The sequence below is a fragment of the Cinclus cinclus genome, chromosome 1 (assembly GCF_963662255.1).
Source record: "Cinclus cinclus chromosome 1, bCinCin1.1, whole genome shotgun sequence".
Classification (NCBI taxonomy): Eukaryota; Metazoa; Chordata; class Aves; order Passeriformes; family Cinclidae; genus Cinclus; species Cinclus cinclus.
In genome coordinates this window covers 128,831,127-128,850,715 of record NC_085046.1, presented here as the reverse complement: position 1 = coordinate 128,850,715, position 19,589 = coordinate 128,831,127, and the positions used below count along the sequence as shown (strand labels likewise).

General features: G+C 42.6%; 1 protein-coding gene across 8 annotated transcripts; it reads left to right on the top strand.

Moving 5' to 3' along the window:
• The first annotated feature begins 235 nt into the window (after nucleotides 1-235).
• TP53INP1 (tumor protein p53 inducible nuclear protein 1) lies at nucleotides 236-10,732 on the top strand. 8 transcript variants are annotated; one of them, XM_062490323.1, is made up of 5 exons: nucleotides 236-306; nucleotides 2,134-2,224; nucleotides 3,451-3,732; nucleotides 4,245-4,596; nucleotides 8,620-10,732. In XM_062490323.1, the coding sequence occupies exons 3-5, from the start codon at nucleotides 3,621-3,623 to the stop codon at nucleotides 8,867-8,869; spliced, it is 714 nt and encodes a 237-aa protein (XP_062346307.1). In that variant the 5' UTR covers nucleotides 236-306; nucleotides 2,134-2,224; nucleotides 3,451-3,620; the 3' UTR covers nucleotides 8,870-10,732. The 8 variants fall into 8 exon arrangements, with proteins under 8 accessions (XP_062346307.1, XP_062346298.1, XP_062346289.1 ...); XM_062490314.1 differs by having other exon boundaries at nucleotides 2,084-2,224; XM_062490305.1 differs by having other exon boundaries at nucleotides 2,077-2,224.
• Nucleotides 10,733-19,589: the final 8,857 nt, after the last annotated feature.

Sequence of the window (19,589 nt, the reverse complement as noted above, 5' to 3'; positions counted from 1 at the left end):
CAGCCCAGCCCAGCTCAGCCCAGCCCAGCCCAGCTCAGCTCAGCTCAGCCCAGCCCAGCCCAGCCCAGCCCAGCCCAGCCCGCCGCCGCCGGGGGGGCGGGGCGAGGGGCCGAGCTGATCCGCCGGGCCCCGCCCCCTCCGCTCCCCGCCCGCCCGTCACGTGCGTTAGCGACAGGCGGCGGCGGCGCCCATTGGCGGAGGGGCGGGGGGCGTGGCCGGCGGCCGGTCCGTCAGCTGCGCCGGGCCCTGACAACAAAGGGCTCCGCGGAGGCGGCCGGGCTCGGGGCTGCGCTGACCGCGGTCTGGGTGAGTTCGCTTTGTGGGGAACCGCGGACACCGGGCGCGCTGCCGGTATCCCGGGTGCGGTGGTCTCCCGCAGTCGGAGGGGTGGAAAGCAGCAGCAGCGGCGGAGTCCCCGTTTTCCCGTGCGCCCATCCCGGCTTCTCTCCGCCGGAAAGGCGCTGAGGCCGGGGGCTTCTGTCGTTTTCCCGACTGTGGAGCAGCCGGGTGGTCTCGTCCGTGCGCCCCCGGGCAGCCTCGGGAGCGTACCGGGGAGGTGCGCAGCCGCTGGGGCTCTGCTGGACGCGGCTCTGTGGAGCCTCCTGGTGGCGGGCCGGGGGCGCGGGGGCCGGCGGCTCGGCTCCCAAACATAGGGCTGCGCTGGGATTGAGAGGTGTCTTTTTTTTTTTTTTTTTTTTTATTTCTTTTTTAATTTTCTTTTCGCTTGGAACGTATCCCATCTCTTTTGCTAGGTTCGAACCAAAAAAAAATGAAAAAAAGGGGGAAAAAACTTTTTTAGTTGCGGCTGTACTGTATTGTTGACATTCATTGGATGTGTTATCTGTAACAGCCTCTTAATCATTACTGCAGCTGAGTCAGTTGTTCCCAGGCTTGTGTTTTCCTGCAGCTGACAGTTCCTATCTAAGAACCTCTCTCGGTCTCTGTCCTTCTTTCCTGCCCGGACGATGGCCCTTGATAACAGCCTAACTTCTCTTTTGCTGTCTGACTTGCACAATAGGACACAAGTGTGGCAGCCTTTTAAAAGGCGTTTGTCCAGAAGGATGTCACAGCATCACCTGCTTTCTAAATGTGCCGTGGTTTTAAGCCCAGCTGGAGATGAAACCAGGACAAAATGATTCAGATGTTTTTTTGGATCCTCCTTGGGGTGGGGGAAGGGAAAAATGGGACAAACTGCTTTTGATCCACAGAGAGTAATTTGTGGGTCAAAAGCTGAGGTTTGTTTAGCTCATATTCTTGGGATCAGTGATCTCTCTCTTATTTGTAGAGGTTAATTATTTTATGTTGCTCTGATGCCTTGGGAGCCTTTCTAGAGCAGTGTGAGCTCTCATCTTGCTCCACTCTGTGCACAGAACAAAAAGACAGCCTCTGCCTGAAGGTACCTCCAGGCATGATCTAGGAAGGAGGCAACACACGTGTGTGGGAGTACAGGGAAAGCCAGTGCTGATCAGCAGCCCTGCAATGGCTTACTAGTTAGCCTAAAGAAAAAACAAACTCATTTTTTCATAGGCCTGCTGCCAGGAGAGAGTTAGGGAAGGATGTGGAAGGTAACTGGAAAACTACAGACTGCAAGCTTTCACTTAGAGTCCATTTCCTTATCCATAGTAAGCTCTGCCTATAACTGAAGCACTCAAACCTTCTCGAGAAGGTGCTTAGGAACACTGTAGGCATTTGGCATTTCCTTAAGTAACCCATCCAGGGGTTAGCAGCCTTAATGGTTAAAAGTGTTTCCTGCTAGTAACCACTGAAAGTTGAACTTTGCTGCTGTTTAAAGCCACTTCTGCTTGTTCTGAGAATAAAATAAGGCAATAAATGTTTGTCTCTTTCTTCACATAATTGACTACTACTGTAATTTTTTTCCTCCCTCTATTACGCTTTACGATTTTTTAAGTTTTGTTGATTTTCTTTAGACTTCTGATCTTTTTTGTAGCTCTCTTTAGGAGAGACCTGATGTTTCATTTTCAAGCGTGGTCCTTAAAAATAGACCTGTATCACTATTGCAGCTGAGCTTGTTGTATCTAGTCTTGTGTTTTCCTGCAGTCAGTCTTTTCTCTTTAGGAACTAGAGTGCATAACTTCATGAGTTTCACTGTAGCTTTTCATATTGCTCCTGAAGACCGCTTTAAATTCTGCTCCTATTCTTCTGTGCTGCCTGAATAAGGAGGAAGCTGCATAAATGTGTACAGGAGCAGTGCTGCATGGAGCAGGTACTTGCCCTTACCTTGAACAAGTGGGTGATGGGGTCTGGTTTCCTGGGATAAAATGACAGAGGAGGTCCAAACGACTCTTTAGTGTGGCCTGACAGTTCTAGGGTGAAGCAGGGTATACTGACCTATATATAAACAATATTCTTTATGGATTGTATCTTTTAATACCTGGGTTTATCTACTGTCATGCGTCTTGTTCCCTTTCTGAATGCAGGCGCTTATACTGTCTTATATGGATGTATTCTTTTGTGTTTAATTACCAAATAGGTATTTCATCTGTAATAATTCTGACCTGCTGTGATGATTCAAATATTGCTATGGGCAAAAAAATAACTTGTAGTTAAGTTGGTGAATATTTTCCCCATAGTTCTTACTTTTTCGCCTGATTTAATGGTTTCTATTTATTGGCTTATACAGAAATATCAAAGGCTGTAAGTGTGCTGATTTGAGGCATTTAAATATTCAGTCTCTTGGTACTAATGAGATTTTTCCTCTTAACTGCCCAATGTGGAGGTCAGGCTTATGGTGACCAATTACATGTAGATTTAGGGGAGTGAATTGAGAAATTGAGAAACTAAACTGGGTTTAGTTCAACATATCCCATACTTTTTCCATGTTCCTTAGACTTAGGATACATGACTGGTTGGGTGGCTGCTGTGAAAATTATCTCATTGGTAACCTGTGGTGTACCTTGAACCCGAAGACAGAATGTGCCTTGCTACTGTGTTAACTTGTAGTCAGCAGCCCTGTGATGTGTATGATGGAACAGAGAAGAAACAGGGCTTTGGGCTTCCCTGGGAGCCCTCACAGGGCTCCTCTGTGTCAACATGAGATGAGTTGTCTGGAGCAGAAAACATACCCTTGCCCTTGGTGTCTCTCTGACATAGAGGAAGACCGGGAGGGAGCTGGGGGAGCATAGACACAGGAGTCGTGTACAAGAATCCTCTCCTCCCTTAGGAGAAGGTGGGACTGACAGCTGAACAGGACTTTTCTTGGGGAGGAGGTCTGAGATGAAGGCAGTCAGCTCCCAGGAGAGACCTAGGATTGGGTTTTTTGTATGTATCTAGCTGGCAGGGGAGTGTGAATGCCAGTGAAGCTGCCTCTCCTCTTCGGGGAAAGATGTTCACTGGTACATCAGACTGCACCAAAAAGGGGCTTTTAATTTGTTTCCCTAGGGGTGTTACCTGTGGTTTTGTCATTAAGATCCTTGTCATCATTTTTTACAGGTTTCACGTGAACTGTTTACAAGTCATGCTTTTGCATGTCCTGTACCTAAGCTGATAAAGCATCTATGCACTTTAATCTCAAGTCTGTGCCACTCTGCTAGTAGTGTGAGCTGTGCCTTGAACCTTGGATATAAAGACTTACCAGCCAAAGTCTTGTTCCTGCCTTAGTAATGTTCCAGAGGTTAAATAACATGCTCATGGGAGAGATTGATAGCTTGTCCAGCCAAAAGCCAGAGTTCAGTGAGAAGGAAGATGACGAATGGATTCTGGTTGACTTTATAGGTAAGATGTGTGTCAGACACAAGTTCTGCCTTTGTCTTGCTCAGGCTCTTGCTTGTCTTACTTCCATGTGAACAAACCAATAGCTTGGGGAAACTTTATCTTAGCCAAACCAGTGTGGCATTAGAGTGTAGGGGTGTCATCCAGACAAATGTTACATATTGTGTAAATGGGCAAGAAAAAATGATGTCAGGTTTATAAGCCTGGCACAGGCTTCAGCAGAACCACTTGTATAAATAAAATATATTTGACTTATTTCGCAATTATATAGCTTTACTGATAAGTTGTTTCACATGTTTAACATGGCTTGTCTGGGAGCTCCTTTTTCCCCTCCCCTGCTTTTAAAAAGTAAAAGCTTGTGTGTGTGCTAACAGGGTTGTTTTTTTTCTTTTTCTTTGATTTTTTTTTTATTATTTTTTCATATCCCATTTCTGGCTTTGTCCAACTGTGTTTTTGACTTCCTGCGATCACCAACATCCGTGGGTTCCTCTCCATTGACAAATGGTGCCCTACAGCAGACACTTGCACTAATTGCTCCGTGGAGGAAGCAGACATTGTTGAAGTGTCGGCCACGGACAGCTCGCCTGTCTTCTCTTGTTTATCATCTCCCTTGGAACACTTGCCGGAGGCCAGCGAGTCTTGCTTCATCCAGTTTGAGTCATGTCCTATGGAGGAGAGCTGGTTTATTACCCCTCCCCCATGTTTTACTGCAGGTGGATTAACCACTATCAAAGTGGAGACCAGTCCAATGGAGAACCTCTTAATAGAGCATCCCAGCATGTCTGTGTATGCTGTCCACAACACCTGCCACAGCCTTAATGAGACTGGATGTGGGGAGGAGAAGTTTCACAGCCCAGGTAGTCCCAGGTATGTCTGAATTCTCTTGTCAAGGGGCTCTGGTGCTGAAAATATCTGGTTTCTCCTTGATCAGCTTAGACACTTAATACTGAATTTTCCAGCTTATTTCAGGGTAGGTGAATAAAGCATGAATACCACATAAGGTGTGTGGAGTGGTCAGGTGCCTGCCTGCTCAGAAAAATGTTATACAGGATGGCTGTGTTGGCAAACAGTTGGGTATGCATTTAGGCACTACAGTGAATATTTATGGAGTCTTATTACTCCCTTGCAGAGTATGTTCCAGTCCTGTGTAAACTGGTGGCAGTTAACTGTATAGCCAGTAACATAGATATGAAAGCACTTTGCCCCCTTCACAGCTTTGTGTGTTTTTCATAACTGCTAGTCAGTACTCTTTCAGTCCCCCTGTGAGATGAAACATACTACTTTAGTGATCCTGGAAGGGAAGTGGCTTGGGTTTAGGTGGGAGGCTTCTTAGGCAGTTGAGTTTTTTTGTTTGTTTTCATTCCTCAATCTAGTGATAGATAAGGACAAGATTAAATTTACCCACAAGTGGCTTGTGGAGCAAAAGCAAACAAGGATTCCACAAAACTTAGTCCCCTCAATGAGAAAATCTGTGCTGTAAACTTTTACTTTCAGCAAAGTAAGAAGTGCTTTTTGGTTTGGGGTCCTAAAAATCTATCTGTGTGTGTTTATTGTAGAGGCACATTTGCCATCCGCTGCCATTCTTTGGTGTTGGTGTATGCAGTTACACCAGTATAGTATACAGGGCTGTATGCAAATAGAGTATTTCTTTGCCATCATGACCCCACACTTTCCCATGTGTTCATTGGTTTTGAAATAATTTGGTGTTTTGTGAATCCTGGTTAATAGCAAAGACTGACTTTTCATATCATCTAGTTCTTAAGTTCAGAAACAATAATACTAAAGAAAAATATCACAGTATACTAAGCTTTGATATGCAGGAAGAAATTAATATAGAGGTTGAGTTGCTGTAAGAATTGACTTGTGTGATCAGCCCCTTGCCATATTAAGTCTTTAGTTCAAAGAAATGGGTGACTTTGAGATGACACACTGCTGTATAATGTTGAAGTATAATACTGGTACTATTGATCTTGGCATGGGATTTTTATAATTATTTGGGGAGGACAGTTTATGATGTTAAGTATCGGGGTCTAGGTTAAGCTAAATTGGGGGAAACTATGAGCAGACAGCACCTTTTAAAATGAGGGTCTGAAAGTAACTGCAAGAATACTGTGGGCTGCAAGGCATGTCGTTGCAAAAGACAGTAAGCCTCTTTATCTAAAATACCAAACACTCAAAATTGGATACTGACTTTTCAGTCACTTCAACTGGGGATACTGATGTAAATTCATCCAGAGAAGAATCCTGTCTTGTGTTATCCAGTACAGTTAAGCTGCTTTAGTATGTGGGAAAACTAGAGGTGTGCTCATCAGTTGTGTTGCTTTGTCAGAGGATCTAGACTCTTGTACAGGGAGTTTTGTGTGACAACGGGGACGAATCTTAAGTCTAAAGCTGAGGTAGACAGCATAATTTGGGAACATTGGTTGCACTGATATTGCAGTAAGTTTCAAAAGCTGTTATGAAGTCTCTAGTGGTTTAATGGTTGGCCATTTAATATTATAGGGCCAAGAAAAGCTGCTTAAGGCACACTGGCACAGTAAGTACTACTGTTTTGGAACAGTGCTTTCTGTTTGATCAGGCTGCTAGCAACACTGCTTCCTCTAGAGCTTTGTCTGCCAAAGCAATACTGGTTTTAGGACTAACCTTTGTGCCAAATGATTACTTGATCAAGCCTAACTACATCTGCTTTAACAAGCCAAAATGCTAAATGCAGAAAAATTGCTGATATACTTGGGTTGGGGGTCTGAGGCCTTTAATGCTTCTTGTGAAGTGTTGTTCTGTAGCACAATGAGTAGGACACTTCTGCTTTCTTGCAAAATAGACACTGGGAGAGCAGCAGAGAATGTGTGTAGTGATGGTCTGGCTTAAGACACAGCCACTCTAAAATTCCATTTTGACAATATGATAGAGACTCCTCAACCCTGTTCTCTCAGTGCATGGAGCTTACTAGTGCCAGCCTACCAGATGCAGCAAAATGCTGCATTTTGAAAGAGTATGTGGCTGTCTAGCTTATTCAAACCACCTCTGCTATCCCAGTGTCACTTTATGATGACAAATGGAAGAGTGGTGGTTTTCAAACCATTGCTGGAAAGGTATTTGATAAGAATGGAGGAAGAGCTTAAGTATCTTCAGCCAGTAAGTTTAAACCAGTTCTTCTCCTTTTGGAGAGGAAATATCTTTTTTTAATTTTAAATTCCTTTCAAAGCAAAAGGATGTTGTATAAACTTCCCTATTTGTCAGATTAGTCATATTTTTCCATAACAAAACCACAACAGTTTGTATTAACAGTTGCTGCCCTTTTCTAGCTAAGGGGGTATACTTAGGAAATACAGGTTGCAATAACTGTGATGTGGCTTCCTGGCTCCTGAACAGCTTTCCCCAGAAAGGCTTTACTTGCAGCTCTACCTCCAACACTGTTGTGAGTACTGAGGGATCTCTCTACATAAAAAATAGTAGTCCCATATTTGCAGGTACCCTCATGTAAATTAAACTGGTGTAATCTGCAAAGAATGTATTTACAAGGCACTCTGGATATTTGGGCTTGTTATTCACTTATTTTTTGCTTGATATTTCAAGTACTAGGTTTAGGACAATATCCAGTGAATAAACAGGGGGAGACCAGCATGTCACATGATTGTTCTGCAGTCTCTAGTCTTCAGTCAGTCATATCAAGCTACCAAGGATCTAAAAGTAGGATTAGGATATTTAAATAAGAAAAAAGTAGAAGGGAGGGAGTATTCCCTTGATAACTGGAGGGAGTATTTCCCTCCAGTGTGGAGTGGGAGGAGGCAGAAGAACTTACTTGGTGTCAGGCACCTGCAGCCTCCCAGAGTAAGGCTACAAAGGGTGTACCATGGGCGTGGCAGACCTGAGTTTCATCTACAGAGACATCATACAATAATTGCAAGTTAAGCTTTTCTAGAAGAGACTTTATCATAAAGTCATGCTACTGTTGAAAGACAGACTTCCCAAGAGACTTCTTGCTCATGCCTGGGCAAGCTCCTGGTCTTGCAAACATCTTTCCAGGGCACCACTGATCAGTTTGACAGTTGGTTGTTAGGCCCTGCGTGGGGAGAGAGAAGGCAAGAAACTGCTGCCACTGGTCTCACACTGGTTCCAGCACTCAGATTAGGGGTTTGCATTGCTTTTAAAATGGCTAGGCTATTTTTAACTTCACTTTGGAAGTTTCAGGAAATGCCAGTGATTGTTCTCTTAAGTAGGGAAGTCTTTTTTCAATATGTCAGTCACTGCTTGCATAGGCTGCTGTTTTGTTTTTCACTAGTGCATGATGAAGCAAGGGTTTGCCAAAACTGCTGGCTCACTGCTCATGAAATTTAGAGGGCTGGTTGAGGAACAGTCCTTCTGAGTTATTTCTCATGTGTGTCAGAAAGTGGTCTACCTTTCCATTCCTCTGCATGAACATTGTTTGAATTTACTTCTGTGGCTGATGATTGAAATGCACTTTTGTTAGTGTGCTTCTGTTTTCAGGCTGAACCACCTATGTTCAAGATGATTTTAAACCAGACTTTGCTTAGTGGATAACTCTCAAGTCTTCTAAAGCTGGAGCAGTGTGACACACATTGCTGTATATTTCTGATTTGTGTTGCATCTTGTGCTTAGGGAGGTGGCATGGGGAAGAAAGAGCACAGTAGAGTAAGACACTGAAAGTCCTAAGGCTGTTGTGGGGCCCTCACACAGAAAGTGATTTAGCAGCCCTACACATTACTTACCAGTGTGGTAAGTGGCTTGACCTCGCCTCAGCCCAAATCTTTGGGTGTCAAGGGTACCCTTTTGAAATGCTGGATGTCGATGTCCATGTTCTACTCTTTATTTTGCTTGTCTTTCCAAAGCACCTCGGTGGTGACTGATACCTACTTGTTACATTTCCAGACTGGAGGCCCGAAATGAAACAGGACAGCGTGTTCACTGCTATGTCACAGCTCTTGCTACTAGTTCAACTTTTCTGGAAAAAAACAAGAGCTTTCGTCCTACCCACTGGATAAAAGAACATAATGAAAGACACTATCTCAACAGAAACAGCCTCCGTCGCCAAAACCTTACCCGGGATTGCCACTCTCGGCAAATCAAGCACAACGGACTGTTTGTTCACCAGCCTTGCCAGCGTCAGTTCAATTACTGATGGCTCTTGTGGTTTTAATCTATGGTCTAATTGTTCCTTAGGTTGCTCTTGTTTTCACATGTAGGTAAGTGTGGTCAATTTAAAGCTGATTGTCAATCCCTCAAACACAATCTTAACTAGTGTTGCATTATTTTCAAAAGACGCATAAATCTCCAAACATCTTGCATCAAGTTTTAAATGTTGATGTTAAATATCAATGTCTTGGAAGCCTATCAGTACGATAGTTTTGTGTGCTGTTTTATAAACTATGATGTATAGATGGGTTCGTAGTTGGTATTTTAAAGAAACTTAACTGAGATGGAAATCAGTTACGTTTTGCATTAATCAAAATGGAGTTAGAAAAACTTGATGTTAGCCATGTGCTTTAATGACCAGAACTTGACAGCTTGTGTATCTGTCTGTATTCAGCATATATGATTACTTTCTAACAAGGAAATAATATAGCTGCCAGTGGATATTACATAGCTGCATTGAGCTGTTTCAAGAAGGACATCTCATCTAAATTCCTGGAACTTAATTGTGTTAGTGGGGTCTGTGTGTGTGAGCTGGGTGCTTGATATGGATATTGAAAGAGGGTTAAATGTCCCACCAGTATTGTTGCAGTACAATATGGCACTGGTGTTACAAAAATAGTACCTTAGAGTGGAATGGGAAGAAAAGTGAACCTTTGGCTAACATGCAGATGCACAACACAGAACTGAACTGGGTTTTACTAGGCAAAGTTTGAGTTTCTCTAACTATTTCTGTCTTTGAAGCATGTGTTTCCCCTACCCTATCTCATTTAATCTCTAGTCTAGTTAAGGGAAAAAGATGGTGGATTGACCATTCTTTTAATTCTATCAGCAGCTCACTGCTCTTCGAAGAAGTCAGGCTGATGGACAACTATTTGAGCTACAAATTGCTATTAGATTTTTTGTCTAATAAAAATTGTCTCATTTACAGATTGAGAGTAGCTCAGAAGTAGCTGGAAGGAAGCTTTTATTTGAAGTTCTCCTAATTTTCTCTCTTTCTCTATGAAAATGAAATCCAAATTAACGGGGACTGGAAATGGAGGGCAGTGTGAGGCAGGGAGAAATGGATACTGAGCTGAACACAGCAATAACAGAGTGTATAAAAATTGATCAATCAGCCATGGTTGTTCTCCTAGTCCATTGGAGGCAGGAGGACTGGATAGCAATTCTATGGACCAACAGGAAAGAAAAGCCATTCAAAACTATCAAGTAGTTTTCTTAAGAACATTGTGCAAGATGTTTTGGAAGTTGGCAGGCACTGCCAACTACAACTACAGGTAAAGTTCACCTGTTAACAAAAGCTGTGTTACACAGCAGCCAGTGGTATGCTGAACCCTGATAGATCAATCTGGGAAGTGGATTAAATGGATATGGAAGTAAGGAAGCAGAAATCTGCATTGAAAGAAGGCGGGGAGTAAAAGTAAGTTTATCTTCCTTTTTGCCGGTGGTTAATGTGACTTGCTGTTTTCCCTTTTGTTTAGTGTCCAGGGCAATACAATGTTAACATTACACTCAGCTGTGTCTTCCAGTAGTCCTGACACAGAAGATGGTGTGAGGAGTCTTTGAAATAAGGCAAGGTCAATAATGTGAATTGTTCCAGACCGATGAAGTATTTAAACTTGGCCAAATGCTTCAATTTCAGTGAACCAAAACCCCAACAATTCAGATTGACCTTGATGTAGTGGTACTGTTGCATGTTCTGCAGCTGGAATTGTTGTGGAACCTACTTAGCTTACAGGGAACAGTATTTACAGCCTGTGTTTCACTGCAATTAACATCACAAAGGGATGTTGAAAATAATTAAGTGTATAAAAGCAAGAGGTGCTTTCCTGGATGCACTAGTGTGTTTTTTGGGGAGATGGGGGGGGGGGGGGGGCTTACAAATTGAATTCATATGGTCACTGGAGGAAAACAAAATTAGTCACATCATGAGTTTCCAAAAGAGGTATTTTGTTACTGCTGTTTTAGCAGTATGTGCCCATGTCCATACAACAATTCTCATGTGGTCCAAATACTTTGGTTTATCTGCAAATAGCTGTAGTTTCACCAGTCTCTTATCTGTTCACAAGTACTCTTACTTGCCTCAGATTATCTACCTTTATCACTCCAACTTTTTGTCTAGCTTAAACTTCCTTTATCTTTGCTGCCAACTTTCTAGCTCAGGAAAATTCTTTGCTTTCCTGTATTACTTTTCTTTATATAAAAGTAACTACTTTTCCTTCAGCTTTAATTTTCTTAAAGTGCAATGAAGGAAGATGGAGTCTCCACCTCCCTATGTTGGAAGGAGTAAGTAGTCCCTTAACTCCTAATGGGGAGATGGAGCTGAGAGTTTAAGGCTCCCAGGCATAAAAATGAGAGCCTTGGTCTGTTCTTCTCAGTAGGCAAGTAAATGCAACTTTAGACTGCTCCTGGAATTGGGAGATACTGATCTTTTTATACTGCATTACTAGATGACTTTCTGGTGATGAAAACCTGTATCTTTCAGGATATAAACTATTTTGTTGCACAAAGCTGTGCTTCTCAATTTGTAATATTGGAAACCATATTATTGTGAGATAGTACTACATCAGTGGCTTTTTGTTAATTTGTTTTACATATTTATGTTGGTCGAGCCCTGTTTTGTGCCTGGAGCTATTGGGCAATTAGATTTGTTTTGGTTTTCTGTTTTAATAGTGAGCTGTGTGGCTTTTTATATGGTTTTTTGAATTGTATTAAAGTGTATGTTTTTTCTTGTAAAAGTGGAGGCCTTGCACTGTCTCATACTGATTGATATTCATGAATCTTGCAGGAATTGTATTTTCATATGTATTGGTCAATGGGCAGATTTGCATTTTAAACTGTGCCTTCTACACAGCAAACTTGAAGATTCAAAAGGGACATTTCAGTTGGGATTAATACTGTACATCAGTCTATGCATATATGGCAGCTTTTCTCCAGAGCCACTTCTCTATTTGTAGCAGTCCTTTTGATATGGAAGAATGTGTGGCTCTTATTTTTAATAGCTTAACACAAGCTGAAAACAGACAAAATACAGCACTTTGCCAAAAAAAGTAGCATTGCTTAACCAGTGTGTATTTACTAAAGTGATCTTCTGTATTTTGATTTCATAGTGCATTCTGTGCACTGTGGGGAAACATGATCTTAACTCTCAATAAAAAATGGCCTATTAAAAAATTGTCAGTCTGTTCTTTAATGTTACAGGTTAGTGAAAGTCCAAGTGCCTGAGCATCTTGTTCAGGTATCAGGTACAAGTACTGAGTGTCTCAATGCTTGCTGTGGTGCAGCAGTTGCTCTGGGACTTGGTTTGCACTGCTGATTGGGTGATAATGTGCATCTGAGCAGTGTTGCACATCTCTGCTGACTGCTGCCTTTCCTGATCAACATGCAGGAACTCTGCAGGTGAACAGGACAGATAAAAAAACACATTAAGTGTGCATGGGGCGGGGGGAATTTTTTCCGTGTCTTGGCTGAACCTCTCTTGTTTCAACTCATGCCTGACTGCCTATAATATTCCTGCTGTGTACCACCACGAAAAATCTGTATGGAAAACTGCTGGTACAGGTATCCTATGAGGGGGCAGAGATGCTGTGCAGATGGCTAGGGATGGGGTTAGGGAAGCCAAAGCAAAGTCACCTGCAGCTGAACTTGGCAAGGGACGTGGAGGACAACAGGGCTTCCACAGATACATCAGCTGCAAAAGGAGGATCACAGGAAGTGTGGGCCTGCTGCTAAGCAGGACCAGAATCCACATGACAGAGGAGAAGGCTGAGGTACTTAATGTCTTCTTTGCCTTGGTGTCTACTAAAGACCACCCTTTGGGATTGCAGGCTCTTGATGCCTGTGGGAATTGTGAAAGCAATGAAGATCAACTCTTTGAGAAGTCTCAAGGTAAGAAATGCTTAGAGAAATGCAATATACAGTTTTATGGGATGCACCCATCACTGGTGAAGGAGCTGGCTGATGTCTTTGTGAAGCTGCTCTTAATTGTCTGAAAAGATTTGGCAATGGCTGGGATTCCTGAGGGCTGGAGAAAAGCAAGTGTCAAGGCAGACAAGAAGATACAGGGGAACAAGACTGTTCCCTTGATGTCTGGGAAAGTAATGGAGCAAATAGTCCTGGAAGCCATTTCCAAAGCAAACAAGAAGGTGATTAGTAGTAGTCAGAATGGACTTAGAGAAGGAAAAGCATGCCTGATGACTGGATAGCCTTCTACAGTACTGAGCCTTAGATGACTGGCTCAGTGGATGAGGAGTGAGTGGTGGATGTTGTTAATCTTGCCTTTATCAAGGCTTTTGACACTGAGCTCCATAACATCTTCCCAAAGCGATGAATTATGGACTGTGTGAAGCAGATGGTGAGCAGGTGTGTGGAGAGCTGGCTGAACCCTGTGTTCAAAGTGCTGTGATCAGTGACATGAAGCCAAGCTGAAAGCTTGTTTTTGCTGGTGTGCCCTGTCGATGAAGGATCCTTACACTGTTCAAAACCATTAACGACCTGGGTCACAGGGCAGAGTTTTTTATGCACCAAAGGGCTGTGCTGCTATTCAGGAGGACCTTAACATGGAGAAATTGGCTACCAGGAACCTCATGGAGGTCAGTGTGAGGAAATATGAAGTTTTGTACCTGGAGGAATTAAAAAAACCTAGGCACCAGGCCAACTGTCTGGAAACCATTGTGGCAGAAAGGGCTCTGGGTGTCCTGGTGGGCATGAAGTTGAGCATGGAGCCAGCAGTGCACCCTCATGGCTTCAAAAACCTCAGAGCTTCCCTGGCTGCATCAGGCAGGGTCTTGACAGCAAGAGGGAGGGAGGTGATCTTGCCCCTCTACTCTGGGCCAGTGAGACACATCTGAACGGCATGTCCAGTGCAGAGCTCTCAGGATGAGAAGGCATGGATGTACTAGAGGGTATCCACTAGGAGGCCAGGGAATAATAGGATTGAAGACTGAAATAACCAGGAGAGGATGAGAACTGGGGAAAAAAGTCTGGGGGGGGTCTTGTCAAGGTATATAAACAGCTAAAGGGGGCAATAGAGACAATTTCTCTGGTGGTGCCTAGTGAAAGGACAAAAGGCAGTGTTCAAGCTGAAATACAGAAAATCCCTGCATGTAAGAAATGGGCTTAGTGATCTCCTCCACACTGTTATTTTGGCTTTTTCTGAGACTGTATGAATGAGCGGAGTTTTTTGCCTCTGTGGCTTTCCAAAGATCATGGAGAGCGGCCTTGAAATTACATCAGCTAGCTCTCAGCATATTGGATACAGGCTTCCATGGATTTGTATGGGCTGAGTTGTTACAAGTAGTTTCTGATTTAATTCTCACCCACCAAACAAGCAGGGTGATAAAATGATCTATTTAACTGACAGCAGTGAGAAGGTCTTTGTGCAACAAACTGTCCATCTTGCCAGAGCAAGAACTGAGTAAAATCTTTCATTTGAAATGTAGATTTTGTTCTGTATGTTTATCAAAGTAGCAAGTTTATGCTGAGAGCTGTACAGTAGTCTTCAGGAGAAAGTTTGATCAATTATGCTTGTATTATTGTATCTTTACAGATAACCTAACGTAGTTCAGCTGATAGTGTTCCTTTTGGGGGGTGCTTATTTCAGACCTGATGCAACTTTTTAAAATTTAGGTGGGACAGTCTCCAAAACACCTCAAACTAATGTTTTTTGAAACTTCTCTGTGCAGAAGCAAAAATGTTTGTATGAGGGGTTGCTTCAATGTAACTTGGCTGAAGTTCTCACTTTACATTCTAGTTTTTCTGTCTATATAAATCCTAATACATCTCTGATAGTGTGCCTTCATCAGTGTTAAATGTCAGAGAGATCCATAATTACTATACTGTTTCCTCATCAAGTCATCCAGTATCTGCTTTCTTTGTCTCATTGACTTCTTGTGCATGTTTATAGCCACAAAATATAGTGACTGTTATTGAGCGATACTTGAAAGGAAGTTTTGGGCTTTTTGGAATATGTAGGAATGATTCATCAAAAGAAAATGCTGATGCTACTGTGGCATTGTTGTTCCCATGGTGTGGTCATGATCTATCAGTATTAGAGTAAATGAGACTGAACTGAGACTTAACAGGATACGTTTTGCAGCCAGCTTTTTCTTTATGAAAATATTGTTCTAAACTTACTGCTGTATAACTAATACTTAAGAAGTCTCTTGACTTGTTCAAAAGTTCTGACAGATGAATACTGAAATACTTTAATAAAGGTAATAACTATTGTAATTTCATGAGTAAGCTAAGGGAAAGGAATAACAACAACAACAACAAAGCTCCAAATAAGTAAGAGTAGCAAAGGCTAGTGTCCAGGAAGCAGGCTTCAGATCTCAGCTTGCAGACATGGGCTGTGCCACAGGTCTATACTTTTTCCTCTACAGACTTCAAACTGTTGTGTCCAAGCAAGGCAACTTAAGCAGTATAATGAAAAAAATACCATTATGCACAAAAATAAATCTATCAGAGTGCTAAAAGAATTGTAGATTTCCTGAAATGGGAGTCTACAGAGACTCAGCAGCAGAGAGAGTCTGAAAAGAGAAGGGAGGTCTCAGGCTCTTGGGATATGTGGTTATCGGCCAAAAGCATTTGCAAATTTTTGCAAGTAAACAAAGGAGATGAGATCTTAATTAAGAAAGGGGGGACTGACAGAGGCAGAAGTATCCCCTTGTCTACTCCCAGCAGTGAGTTTGAGCTCTAGCTCTTTTATCTATGGTGTGAGACTGAGGAATGACTGATGGGCCAAAGCCAGTGGTCTGAGATTCAGTAAGACCAAGTGCTGGGTCCTTCACTTGGATCACAATAACCCCATGCAGTGCTACAGGTTTAGGGAAGAGTGGCTGGAAAATGGCCTGATAGAAAAGGACCTGGGGGTGCAGGTTGACCTGGTTGGATGGTTACAGGCTCTTTGGGAGGGTTAGACATGGCAGAAGAGGTAGGGGTTGGCACTGTATGTAATGGAAGGGCTGGGATGTGTGGAGCTCACAGTTGGCAATGGCACAGTTGAGAGACTTTGGATAAGAATCAAGGAGCAAACAAACAATGTGAATGTCATCATGGAAGTCTACTACAGACCTGCCAGACAGGATGATGACAGCAACAAATTATCCTTTGAAGAACTAAGGGACACTTCCAAATCAACTGCTTGTGTCCTCATGGGGAACTTCAACCTGCCAGAAACTAACAGGGAGCATCACACAGCTGGTATAACTTGTGCCAGAAAATTCCTAAAGTACCTGGACAATATGGAACAGGTACGAAGGGAGGTGACTCAGAAGGATGCCCTCCTTGATCTGTTGCTTGTCAAGAGAGTGGACCTCATGAGTGGTGTGGTGACTGGTGTCATCTTGGCCACAGCAACCACAAAGTGATCAAGTTTGGAATCCTTGTTGACAAGAGGAAAAGTACAGGAAAATCTCAACTCTGGACATGAGGAGAGCAGACTTCAGGCTGCTCAGGGAACTACTGAGAAAAGTCCTCTGGGAAATGCTTCAGTAGTTCTAGGGTCTGTCAGTGCTGGTCACTTCTTAAACATCACCTCCTAGGGGCACAGGAGCAGCAATTCCTCAGTGTCAGAAGACAAGGAAGTTGGTTGAGTCACCATTCCAGGACATGTTCAAGAAAATGGCTGGATGTGTCACTTAGTGCTATCGTTTGGTTGACAAAGTGATGTTCAGTCAAAGGTTGGACTTAATGATTTTGGAGGTATTTTCCAGCCTTAATGATTCTATAATTCTATGAATATGTCTCATATTAAATGTGGAGGACAGTATTGCTTCCATGAATGGTGGCAAATTGCCAAACAGCTGAATAAGTACATATGTCTTTAGTAATGGTAGACAATTTGGGATGGAGTTTTCTGCTGCCTATCACCTTTGCCTCTGGAGAGATTCATGGCATCCCCTAAAGATGGCTAAACCTGAAGCTATGGGGAATCATAAGTCTTAGTCACTAAGTGTTGAAAAAGTGTTAGCTATGGTACTTGGAAGCTGGAGCACCAGCAGTAAATAGCCTTCACCTTGTAGGCTTGGGAGGGAAAGTCCTGAGCCCAGGGACCAGCAGCTGTAGTTTTGAGATGTGATGCAAGTTGTCTGGATGAAAAACCACATACACTCCCAGGTCACAGGCAGAGCCAGGGAGAAGAAGGCCTTGCCCTCTAGCCAGCTGTCTGCTTCCCCTGACAGCAGGGCAAAGAGGTGTCTCCTTACATGCCTAGGAGATCACCTTAGGATAAATTAAACTGTTTCAGTTTTTAAAAATACTGTATTATTGTCCTACTTGTCTTCTACATGCTCTTTCCTGTGACTCCATATTCTTTATTTTCCCTTACGTACAGTTATTTCCTGGTCCAAAAGGTGTCAGACTTGCAGACCAGTGGTTAAGCAGTACTGGAAAATATGAGGGAAGTGTGTCTTGTTATTTCTTTGTGTTTCAGATAAGAGATTCAACACAGAGGTAGGTGAAGATAAACTCAATGCTTGGCTGTTAGTTACAGGTGCTCCTTCTCACTGGAGAGATGCTGTCCCTACTGGGGTGTGACTGTGGGCTTTGCTCAGGAGATCAAGTGTAAGAATTGTTCCTTAAAGGTGTTTCACCTTTGGTGTATTCACAGCAGGAGTTAAAATCTTTATGTACAGGAAAGGCTCTTGGTCTCTGACATTAATATGAGTTTTCATGAACATGAATAAAGTGCCTTCCACATAAAAGGGTTTTCAGGACATGAGAATGTTGTTTTCCAAGCTTCCTTCTGATAAGAAAGGTGCATGATCTCAAGAAAGAAGGAGGCTACTAGCAAGAGCCAGAAGGACAAAGTCCATTGGTTTGCTTTGAAACTTCTGTGAAGTGACAGCATCTACTTCTCAATGTGAGTTTAAAAGGCTGGTGACTCTGACTCCCCACCTTCTTTAAAAGCATGCCTTCAAAAACTTAAGTCAAAGAGGAAATCCTTGTATCATGCTATACTGTTCAAGGTTTGACACTGTAAATTGTAAAGGAACTAGTAACTTATTCTTGATCTCTACTTGAGTTTTCTTCCTCTATTAAAATAATTCTCAATTGTTATCTTTTAGTTAAAACTCTTAGTTTGGATGTTTTAAGTTGATTTGTGTCATACAAGCTGCTTGTCAGTAGCTGATCTTTGCCTGTGCTCTCTGTTGCTGGTATTTGCCTTAGAAATATATATTCATTTGCTTACCACTGAAGGTTTACTCTGCTATATTTTAGCTAACAGGTTCTAATTAAAATACTCCTTAATGCGTATTAAAGTGCATCATGCCTTGTTTAAAAATAAAGAGGTTGTGGAGTCTCCCTTACTGGAGATATTCAAGAACTGTCTGGATTCAATCCTGTCCATGTACTTTAGATGGTCATGCTTGAGCAGGGAGGTTGGGCCAGATGACCCACTGTGCTCCCTTCCAATCTTACCCATTCTGTGATTCTGTGAAAAGGTCTCTGAAAGAAACAAACAAGAAAGTATAATATTGTAGGTTATAGTAGGAAACAAGTTTTCTAAACCTCAGGGTTTCAAGCTGTCTCATGCTCCTCAACAGAAAATAATACCTTTATGGAAGGGTACAACTTCCTGGTAAAGTACTTCTCTTTAGGAGGTTTAAAGCCTAAATGTTTAGGCTATGTATCTAGAGCCATAAATAACCGTAAAACTCCTCTTAAAAAGTGAAGTTCATCCACACAAGAGCAGGCCTTTCCCTTAAATACCTTGGATTGCAATGCAGGATGTAACCAAAAGTATGTATTGTATCACCATCTGCTGAAACCAGGTGGGGCAGTGATCTATATCTCTGATGGGGATATCTTCTGTTTATGGATCATCTGTTAAAAGCCAGGTGGGGCCATGTTCTTTATCTTTTCCAGCACCCATCCTTCCTCCAGGAAGGTATTTTCTGTTAATTGGTCATTGGCCATTGAGTCCCACTGCATGACTGATAAAATTACATCATCCCATTGGAGATGTTCCACCCAGGGGGAGGAGCCAAGCATTTCCCAACTAGATAAAATATGAGATTTGGAACACCAAAGCAGCCTTTTCCCCTTAGATTCAAGAGGAAAACCAGGCCCTTCTACATCATCACTGGACCTTCAGAGGAAAACTGCACCCTCCTACAGGAACAGTGCTTCAGCAGAACCGCATCTGTCACTCCAGGAGGACTGCAGCCACCATTTAATGGGACTGCTACCAACACCCTGACTGATGGGGTGTCAGGTTGTATTCTAATTCTGTTAGTGTCTTGTTTTTTTTGTATTACTTTATTTTTATTTCAATTTTCCTAGTAAAGCACTGTTATTACTATTCCCATGTCTTTGCCTGAGAGCTCCTTAATTTCAAAATTATAATAATTTGGAGGGACGGGGTTTACATTCCCCATTTCAAGAGAGGCTCCTGCCTTCCTTAGCAGACACCTGTCTTTCAAACCAAGAAACCAAGACAAACAGCTTTGACAAAATGACTGTGACTGAAAAGGACAAAGCCTGACAGCACAAGCAGATGACTATAGCAATATACTTTCTGCAAGTTAGGAGAAATATGGGACATGATATTCCATGCTATTTTTGTGCCCAGATCACAGTGGAGCTGTGTGAAAATGTTCTAATGAAATTCTGATTCTTTCCTTGGGAACAACCAAATGAACTCAGAAACTCCCTGGGAGAAGAGCAGTATTTAGCACAAGGAACTGGATTGATCCTTATAGCTT

What these genes read in the sequence shown, in the direction of transcription:
- TP53INP1 (XM_062490296.1), top strand. Translation starts at nt 3,621, where the DNA reads ATGTTCCAGAGGTTAAATAACATGCTCATGGGAGAGATTGATAGCTTG. An exon ending in GATTCTGGTTGACTTTATAG is followed by an intron (nt 3,733 to 4,244) that starts GTAAGATGTGTG and finishes GGTGCCCTACAG; the next exon opens with CAGACACTTGCACTAATTGC. An exon ending in CACAGCCCAGGTAGTCCCAG is followed by an intron (nt 4,597 to 8,619) that starts GTATGTCTGAAT and finishes TTACATTTCCAG; the next exon opens with ACTGGAGGCCCGAAATGAAA.